This window comes from Enhydra lutris, unplaced genomic scaffold, assembly GCF_002288905.1.
Source record: "Enhydra lutris kenyoni isolate GAN:26980312 unplaced genomic scaffold, ASM228890v2 scaffoldscaffold8, whole genome shotgun sequence".
In the NCBI taxonomy this organism is placed as follows: domain Eukaryota; kingdom Metazoa; phylum Chordata; class Mammalia; order Carnivora; family Mustelidae; genus Enhydra; species Enhydra lutris.
In genome coordinates this window covers 6,682,520-6,693,362 of record NW_019154092.1, presented here as the reverse complement: position 1 = coordinate 6,693,362, position 10,843 = coordinate 6,682,520, and the positions used below count along the sequence as shown (strand labels likewise).

Sequence of the window (10,843 nt, the reverse complement as noted above, 5' to 3'; positions counted from 1 at the left end):
TGGACATTGGGGAGGGTATGTGCTATGGTGAGTGCTGTGAAGTGTGTAAACCTGGCGATTCACAGACCTGTACCCCTGGGGATAAAAATATATGTTCATAAAAAAATAAAATTATAAAAAAAAATAAAAAATAAAAATAAATAAAAATAGGCAAAGAACCTGAGTAGACATTTCTCTAAAAAAGGTACATGAAAGGTCAACAGGCCCGTAAAAAGATGCTCAAAATCACTGGTCATTGGGGAAATGCAAATTAAAACCACAATGTGGTATCACCTAACACTTGTGAGAATGACCATCAACAAAAAAGACAAGAGATAACAAATACCGATATCAATGTGGAGAAAAGGTAAGCTTGTGTTGCTGAATTGTGAATTGGTGCAGCCACTATGGAAAACAGTATGGAGGATCCTCAAAAAATTAAAAAAAGGACTACCATATAATCCAACAAATCCACTTCTGAGAATGTATATCCAAAGGTACAGAAAACACTAACTGGGAAAGATATCTGTACGCCATGTTCACAGCGACATTATTTATAGTAGCCAAGACATGGAAACCACCTAAGTGTCCATCAATTAATGAATGGATAAAGTTGTGGGATATATACACAATGGAGTATTATTCTGCCATAAAAACAAGGAAATCCTATCATTTTCTTCTTTAATACTATCATTTTCGACAACATAGATGGACCTTGAGAGCATTATGCTAAGTGAAATATGTCAGACAAAGACAAGTACTGTATGATCTCACTTACCTATGGGATCTAAAACCAACCAACTAACCAACAAAACCCCAAATTCATATAGAAAAAAAAAAAAAGATCAGACTTGTGGTTACTGGATGTGGGGAGGTGGGGGAGGGGAACTGGAGGAAGGTGATCAAAAGATACAAACTTCCAGTTATAGGATAAATAAATACTAGGGATATAATGCAAAGCCTGATGACCACAGCTAACCGTGCCATGTGATACATAGCGAAGTTGTTAAGAGAGTAAATCCTAAGAGTTCTCCTTACAAAGAGAACATTTTTTTTTTCACTTTTTTTCTTTTCTTCTGTCTTTTCTGTTTATCTACATGAGCAGAAGGATGTTTGCTGAACCTATTGTTGTAGCCACCTTATAATCTGTATAAATCATACCATGCTGTATGCCTTAAACGTATACAGTGATGTATGTTAAATATTTCTCATTAACCCAGAAAAAAAAATCATACTGTGTACTCCCTCTACACAAAAAACTACAAGGAAAAGTAGAACTAACCTTTCTTAATCGCCTTCTCATTGCCAGGCCTGGGCAGACCCTGGTACATATCATCTCATCAATATTCACCATGGCTTTCCCCATTTTGAAGACAAAATCCAGAGAAATTAAAAACCATAAACCAAAGTCTCTCAAAAATAAGAGAGAAACCGGGTCCCTGAGAAACACTGAGTATGAACAGAAATCTCCAGTTTCTTCAAAAGTGAAAGCTACTGTCTACGTGAACCACATTAACTGTAACCATCTGGGATAAAGCTATTTTTGAATTTTTTAAATAAATAAATGTAAAACCAGCATTTTTTTCTCTAGCAAAAACTAAACATTTGCCAACACCACAAGTAAGGACCCACATGTACTGTAGCCTCCTTAGTTTCTCACTGAACTTGACATTCCCTACCTGGGGACAGGTACCACGGAGCAGCACAGTGGGACTGTTGTGGGGGCATTGAAATTACAGTGACCTCTCTGGGAAATAATTTTCCCATACATGTCCTAGCCAGTGGCCTAACTGTGACTTGGAGTTCAGGAAAAGCCTAAACAAGTTTTACTTGATTTGGGGGCACAAGGAGATGAAATCCAAGCATTGTGGGAGACAGAGCAGAAAACAGATTGAATGGAGAGTTCTTGAAAGCAGTGTGATCAGCAGTGTTAGAGGCCGAGAGTACCCAGGCCACCCAAACCCAAACCTTTAGCAGGGAGACACGTTCACAGACGATCATTATGATCAAGGGCAGCAAGTGCATGGAAGCAAGTGTGTGTAGAGTAATTGCCCAGATCATTCTTGTGCCTCACAGAAGGAAACATGGAAGGTTCTAGCAGTTTCCAGAAGGTGCATGTGCTAGGTTTTGAGGAAAGAGTAGGAATGAGTGGCATGAGGACAGGACATTTCCAGTGAAGGAAATGGCACAAAGGCCAGAGTAACTTAATATTCTCAGGGAACTGCATTTAAGGTGCTAGATGGCTACGGCGTCAGATATGGGGAATTTCGTTTCAATAAGAAAACTATTTTATGTGCGTTACTATGATGTCTACAACACTAAAATCAGGTCCTTTTAAATGTACTCCCCACATGGCCCAGCATTTGTTGAGTATTCTCCCATTTAATACATCACTCTTCTTGGAGACAAGCACTATTCTCATCCCTATTTTGTAGATAGGGAAACCCAAGCCCAGAGCATGAGGTAATGTGGTGCCCAGGTGCTCTGTCTAGAAAGTAGCAGGGCCAGGATGTCAGTCCCAAGGTGTCAGACTCCAGAGAATGAGTTTGCAAGCATTACCACAATCTTCTCAGTATCTATCATGCTATAAGAGAGTGGAGCCCCATTTTCTCCTTGATAACAGGGACAGCACTGGGGCAGAAAGGTCCTTCCCTCTTGCAGTCTGTAGGCAGGGGAACTGCTCTGGTATATATGACCCTGAAAGAATGAGACTGCACTGTCGCGTCAGCCACTGTCTAGTTCCCACAGAGAAGAGAGCAGATTTTCCATGAAAACGGAAAGGAAACCCTTCCTGGGAGGCGCTCTCAATAAGCAAAAGGTGAGAAATTTGGTGCACAACATGTAATCAAGGCTGAAATTCTGGAAAGTGAGGTTGGGAAGTTTTAGGCCCCTAGGTTAGATAGACATTCTGTGCCAAGGCTTGTCCCCCTGGTCAGAAGCAGGCGCTGCTTTGTACACAAGGCCAGGTGTCATGGCTGGGCAGGGCACGCTGTTTCCCAGGATCCTGGGTCTCCAATGCACCCACTTATGGTCCTAAGTGACCCCAAGGTTATGGCAAATTACCCAACTGGACTCAGGGGCTCAAGGATTTACATTCTTTTGATTTTGCACCTATTCGTGGAAAGTCAAGTTCTCTTTTGGCTTCTATTTTTCACCTATTTTTTAAAATTTTTTAAGATGTTATTTATTTATTTGACAGAGAGAGAGAGATCTCAAGTAGGCAGAAAGGCAGACACAGAGAGAGGAGGGAGTAGGCTCCCTGCTGAGCAGAGAGCCCCATGTGGGGCTCGATCCCAGGACCTTGGGATCATGACCTGAGCTGAAGGCAGAGGCTTTAACCCACTGAGCCACCCAGGGGCCTATTTTTCACCTTATAGATAAGCGTAGGAGAACTCAATTTGAGATATTAAAACAAGGCACTTCATCACTAAGAGTCTTTTCAAAATGAAACCCATAGTTTGGTTACCATTGTATCACCTACCAACTCTGTAATTCTATAGTTATCTGCCAGTGCCATCTTTTAACAAAGAGGTAAGGGAAAAGTGTTAACTTCTTTGGGTGAATTTACATTCCTTACCATGAAAATGGTCTGCTTTACATTTATTTCCCACATTTCCTCCCCAACCCCCTCCTCTAAATGGACTGCTTTCAGATGACATTCTTGCCAACTGGTCTCCATTAAAAACAATTTAGTCTTTCTGGGCTGTCTTTGTAACTAAACCTTAGATTATTCCAACTCAGGAAAGGCATAACATAGCAGTCTGGGGCTGGGGTGCCGAAGCACATTCTTTTCAAGAACCTGAATGATAGTACAGCTTACAAAGCAAACCGCAGCAGACTTAACAGAAAGACTGATCGCACTGTCCCATTTTTCTAAAGGACCCACTGGCTTCCCCAAATCAGAAGAAAGACATACAGCATTGAGGCCTTTATTATTCATATATATTATTGACATTTTTATGATTCGCATTAAGATAGTGTAAATATAATAAATGAGATTAGGGGCGCCTGGGTGGCTCAGTGGGTTAAAGCCTTTGTCTTTGGCTCAGGTCATGATCCCAGGGTCCTGGGATCGAGTCCCACATCGGGCTCTCTGCTCAGCGGGGAGTTTGCTTCTCCTTCTCCCTCTGCCCTTCCCCCTGCTTGTGCTCACTCTCTCTCTCTCTCTGTCAAATAAATAAATAATAAAAAAATCTTTAAAAAAAATAATAAATGAGATTTTATTCTTAATGTTTGTTTCTTTTTTTTAACATTTTTCATAGAAGAGTTAACTCATGATGCTGGGGTTCTAGGCTTTGCTTTTTCTTTTATGTTGTTTTAACACTGAAAGAAACATAAGCATTTCCTTCACTAAACGTAATGTGTTTTCTTATCATCATGATTTACTGAAATAGCACCAGAAAAGGTAACATAGGGCAAACCGTTGTCTATTTATTTTACAGAGAATCCTCCTTTCACAGAGAATGGTCCAAAAATCTCTCATTCTTTCCTGCCCTTTCATGTTCAGGCTCCACATCTTAAAGTGAAGAAGGCAGCAAATGAGGAAATTGAATTTGGAGGAACAAGTTCAATGTCCGCAGTAACTCCTGCAAATGTTCTTGAGAACATTCAGGAGTTGGAGCGAAAGTCAGCTGAAGATCAGAAGAGACAATTTAAAGAATGACCTTACTCATCCCACTGTGCAACATACACAAAATGCCCATTAACAGTGCTCCAAGTGTCTCCATCATAATTAAGAAAACAATTGGCATTGTAGTCTCCTGTCACATCTTCCCCCCTGGCCTACATTGGAACTTTTACCTGTTTTGTCAAGATAACTCAAGATTAATAGGCTAAGAACTCACTTCTTGTCGGGATTGTTTTTCGAGGGGTTCAACTCAAAATTACTTTCGGTATCACCTTCACAAGGAAACCTAGTCAGTGGTATGCTGCCAAACTATTACAATGGGCTTTTAATTCACGCCACCAATAAGTAGAAGTTGATAGCATTCGAACTCATGTTAAAGCCTTTCAAGATGGCTGTCGTCCATGAAAACGCAGAACAAATCAGGTCCACCTGCCCTCACCCCCTCCCTTCCCTGCACACCTGCAATTTTAATGCAGAAAATCACTTTGAATCTTGCTTCATGGCTTTTAAAATATGAGGTGTTTGCTGTCTATGGAAATCCCCTTGAAAACACAAAACCTTTGGAAGAGATTCCACACTGCATTAGCAAAGCCATATTTTGTTTAGTTCACCATTTTTGTTAGGGACATTTTAGAATAGCAGTTGTCATAGGGCTCTATCCTATTAAACAGACTACGTTGGCTGGTACCTTTGCGATCTTACATACAACTATGTGGATTTGCTCTGAACTTCTATTTGGATTGATCAACCCTTAGAAAACAGTATGTGCCTTATGATTCAAAATTTGTTTTCAAAAGGCACATATATGCTTAGGAAAAATTCTGGAAGAATACAGACTCAGAAATAAATAGTATTTATTTCTGGAGGTTAGGATTACATTTTTAAAAGGTGATTCTCCTCACCTTCTATTATACTTTTCCAAATAATCATCAACAAATATGTATTAGACTAATGATAAAAAAATCAATTCAGTTTTTCTAAAAATAAAGATAATTCTGACCGGAGAGCATGTTTGAAAGCTTTTGAGAAGACAAATATGGCTTGGATTGTTTTAAGAACAGCCACATCCGAAGCTGGATATACGTGCTAGAGTCTCTGTGGTTATGAAATTTTTGACAAACGCCACGGAAGATGAGTTTTTTTTTTTTTTAAATCACTTTCCAGTTTGCTTTCTTCTGACTCAGAATCTGGGGTTAATAACATGCATTGAAATTATGCCTTTTGAAAAACTATTACTTTAGATATGTTGATTTCCAAGCTTTCTAGGACTAAGATGCAATGTCTTATTATAATCAAGTGAGTGGGGGGAGGATGGGAATCTACAATAAGACCATGTATTTATATTTACATTCATATTTCATTGTTTAGCTCAAACTGTTATACCCTAATAAGCAAATTAACCTTTAATGACTTATCTCTTGAGATGATAGTAATGGACCTTTTAAACTATTTAAATGGATGATCTACAAAATGTAATTATAATTACATGTAATGTGATTATTATTACATGCAATAAATTATAATTATAATTTTTTGTGATGATCAAGTGAACAGTAAATATGCTATTTATTACCCCATTAGGACTATTATTACCTACACCATAGGTAGGCAAGATTTGTTTATCACTTGCTTGGGTACAGCTTATGAGCTAACCATGGTTTTCACATTTTTTGTTTTGTTTGCTTTTATATTTTTGAGTGACTGGAAAAAATCAAAACAAAAATATTATTTGCGAAATGTGAAAATAATATGAAATTCAAATTTCAGTGTGCACAAAGTTTTACTAGAAGAGAACTGTGCTATTCTTTTAAGTCTGCCTGTGGTGGCTTTTTGCATTACAAATGCTTCTGAAAAGAACTGTGACAAAGTCTAAAATACTTATTAGTTGATCTTTTTTTTTTTAAGATTATTTATTTATTTATTTGACAGAGAAAGAGAGAGATCACAAGTAGGCAGAGAGGCAGGCAGAGAGAGATGGGAAAGCAGGCTTCCTGCTGAGCAGAGAACCCGATGCGGGGCTCGATCCCAGAACCCTGGGATCATGACCCGAGCCGAAGGCAGAGGCTTTAACCCACTGAGCCACCCAGGCACCCCTATTAGTTGATCTTTGATACAAAAAGTGTTTCCAAGGTGGTTCTGAATATTGTCTGTATTTCCCATCATCAGTCTCTAGATGGCAGAAAAGATCCTTAAACGGGGCGGGGGGGTGGTAATCAGGTTATAGAAGATATTTACATTCCCAATTAAATCACCCCCTAAAAGTCAGCCCTTCCAACAGCACAAGATATTTTTTCTATGCATGTTCTATAAACCAAAAATTAAACATCTAAAAGAAACAAAGGATTCATTTAGTCTAGAACTATTGTCTGTACTGAAATTTAGCATTTATTCGCTCCTGTCTTAAATATATAAATATTATATAAATCTACACCATTAAAGAGGCTTCTCAGGTATCACCAACACATTAAACTGTAATAAATTTAAAGTGTACAATGTGATGATTTGGTATAAGTGTACATTGTGAAATGATTACTTCAACCAAGTTAATTAATACATCAATGACCTCACATAATTACTTTTTTTTTTTTGATGAAAATGCTTAGGATCTATTCTCTTAGCAAATTTCAAGGATGCAATATACAATACAATACTATTAGCTATAGTGAGCCTGCTACACATTAGACCTTCATAATCTATTCACCTCATAAGTGAGTTTATATCCTTTTATCAGCCTGTCTTCCTTCTTCCCAACATGTCACACACACACACACCCCCAACCACTCTCCTACTCTGTCTCTATGAGTTGACTCTTTAGTTTAGATTCCATATATAAGCGGACAAGTCTGTCTGACTTGTTTCATTAACATAATGCCCCCAAGTTTCATCATGTTGCCATGATGAAAAGGCAAGATTTCCTTCCTTTTTAAGGCTGAATAATATTTCATTATGTTTATATACAAATATATGTATGTATGTACATATATACTACAGCTTTTTTATCATTCGTCTGTCAGTGGGCACTTAGCTTGTTTCCATGCTGTGCTTCTTCAGTTGTAACTTGCCTATAAGATTCTTCTCTTTATAGACTGAATTATACTTGCTAAGCCTGTAGGTTATGCCAACTGGGTTTAGAATTAGTTGGCTTGTAAGTGTGTAGAGAACTAACTTGTTTGTTTTTAGAACTTGATTTTTTTTCCCCCTAGCATTGTGTAGTCACAGCTACAGACCAGACAGATTTTATGCATGAATCAAGAAAAGCAAGGTGAGGGGGTCCCCACACACATTGCTGGTTCATATTTACTATTCCATGAAAACCAAATCTGTATCATCAGGATGATATTCACTCATGTTATTTAAACTGCAGGTTTCTCATTTCTCAACAAGAGGACAAAAAGCTCCTACACCACTTCCCAGACACATCAAAGACAAGGCTGCTGGCACTCCTTTCATCCCCCTCACATTCTCTCCCATCATTTCTGTCCCCCTTCATTTTTTCTGTAACTTCCGGTTATAAACTTTTCCACGGAAAAAGAAAGTTAAAACAGGACAATGGATAACCCGATGCCAATCATACATTTTCCTATACAACAATCATGCACCTGAGAATTAATGAGTCTATACAACCAGCTAATAACCAATGAACATTGAAATTTCCCCCATTTAACCTCAGAATATCTTTCAGAGACCTGTGGTTGAACAGGAATGTAATCTAAAGTCAGGCTTCTCATCAGTTTGCTGGGTTTCCCCAGTTCTCCTTTGATCTAGGACAGTCTCTCCCCTCTCTGCCACTACAAACACTTCTTTTCATGATGTTGAGTTTTTAGGAGATTGGGTCATTTGCCTTGCAGAATTCACATTCTGGATTTCTCTGATTGTCATTATTTTTCTATCCTTTATATGTTACCGTAAATTGGGGCTTAGGTCTAAAAGTTTAACACTATGATGCTGTATACTTCATATTGAGCTATCCCACTTTGGGTAGTAAGAGTCTGATCAGCTTGTTGTGGTATTGATCACCATTACAAAGGTTTGATTTTTCCCTTTGCCACTGGCAAATAATCAGTGAGGTTGTATCTTGTCGTTCTGCAAACATCTTTTAGCCCAACAACCTTTTCAAGTAATGGTGTCAGTTTGCTATGAGAATCAATATTTCATTAAGAACTGAGAAATAGTAATTTTCTAATTTATTATTCCTTCCCTTTTCATTAGCTGGCATTATCCTATAAAGGTGGGTTTTGTCTCACCAACTGAGAATTGCCTAGGGTTCCTTCTAAAAAGTCAAAGTCAATGCTGGATCCTTTACCTTTAATTCCCATCTTCCAAAGTAAGGATTTAATTCCCATTTTCCAAAGTAAGTAACAGTCATCTTCAACTGAAGCAAATTAGCTCTCTCTCGAGAGAGAGAAATGCATGAGAGAAAAATGCATGAATTCATACATTTTTATTTTCATATTTTTACAATCAACTCAATATGATATTTGATGCTCTGTTTGGCCTGTGAGAGCATCCTTCAGCTGGATTCTTTAGCACGTCTTTTTATTCTTTGATGTAAAATGTTCTTCTGGGATCTCTTTCCACAGCTGAGACCAAACAGCAGCCTCTCCTCTCTCCATGTCCTAGCAGCACCTCCACTGAAGAAATCTTCTACTTCCTTCTAGACTTTGTCATTCAATAACTTGAAAACCCTGGATTGCTTCCTCCCACCCCCAGCCAAACCTTTGCTGAGCACATCAAATGGCACTGAGAACCCCTGCAAATTCAAACAAGATCATGAAGAAAGGCTAGCTCCTCTTGAAATGTCTTCACCATTTCTCTTACCTTGCATAGTAGTCATTGGGTGGAACCGCTTCTTGAAAGAACTGGAACTGGTATAAATAAAGTCCAATCAAGTGTCCCGCAGTGAAAATAGCCAGCAGAACACAGAGACAGCTGAACAGCAATGGATCGAACGTTCGGCACCAGGACCACCAGGTGCACAGACCCAAAAATACAAAGAAGTATACAGATGAGGTCAAAGATGGCAACATCATACCTGAGGAAGAAGAGATATCATTAAGACTCATTGCACAGAACCGGAAAAGCATTTACCACTCAGGAAATGTAACTCTTGGGAGATTTTGTACATTTCCTTTGTGTGTTTCCAGGGATGGATCAAGTTATTGAAGTATGAACCACATTTTATTTATAAAATCAGAACTTATACTATTTTTGTTGTGAAACAAATTCAGACATAAAATGATATTTGTAAATATAAGTAAAAACATAAGATCATGAAGTTCTTCCCATGATGTTTGAGCAGAGTAAATATCTATTTTTCATATAAATAGAATTTAGCATATTTGCTTGCTTGCTTCCATCTTTCTACTTTTCCCTCTAATTTTTCAGGAATACTTGTGTGTCTATTCCAACTTTCCCTGATATCATTTTTTATAATAACTCACTTTTTTTTTGGTTAAGTAGGATTCATAACAATATTACATCTATGGCAAAGTCTCACTAAAACTTTGCCCTACCCAACCATATTGGGATTGCACTATTAGCAAAAGGGGACACGTAAAGTGAGGTAATTCTTTGGCAGGCGTTTAAAAACTTTTGCTGGGCGGGGGATGGGGCATCTTGAAATGACTCTTTGTTAAAATATTGCGATATACTTCTTGAGGAATTCTATTCTCTTTCCCACTTTTTAATTTTCCTCACGTTATTTCATCTTATGAAACTTCCACGAAGAGGTATGGACTGAACTTCACAGCGGCTCTAGAGCAGCTGCCAACAGCGCGATGGAAGGAGGGAGAAGATGGAGATAACATTATTATGGAACAAGCGGTCGGCAGCCAAGATTTCAAGGAAGTGAGTGTCCGTGCTGCAAGATTACAATCTGAGGAAGAAAAATAGTATATCCTGGAGAGTTAAATTATGATTGCTAATGGCCCAGTGTAAACAGACATGCTTTCAGAAGGCACACATGTGGCTCTGGATGGCGGGGGAGGGGGCGGGCGACGACACACCAACATGGTTCATCAGAGCCCATTGCCCTTCATGGGCTGTGGGGAGAGGAAGAGTAGTGGTTTTTTGGATCTACACCTAAAACATAAATCACTTAAGATATAGGAAAAGATGGCTTTACGGAGGTTGACAGAAACCAACTGAAAACACAAATGCTAGAAATGAACCAGATAAATGACTTCTCTGTGTGTGTGTGTGTGTGTGTGTGTGTGTGTACATGTGGCCAGTTTTCCA

General features: G+C 38.6%; 1 protein-coding gene across 1 annotated transcript in view; it reads right to left on the bottom strand.

Annotated features, from left to right (window-relative positions):
- Positions 1-10,843, bottom strand: part of LOC111142520 (piezo type mechanosensitive ion channel component 2) — a 462,751-nt gene that overhangs the window by 170,295 nt on the left and 281,613 nt on the right. The window contains exon 7 of the mRNA XM_022495760.1: positions 9,425-9,638. Within this exon, the coding sequence (XP_022351468.1) occupies positions 9,425-9,638 (214 nt within the window). The remainder of the gene's footprint in view (positions 1-9,424; positions 9,639-10,843) is intronic.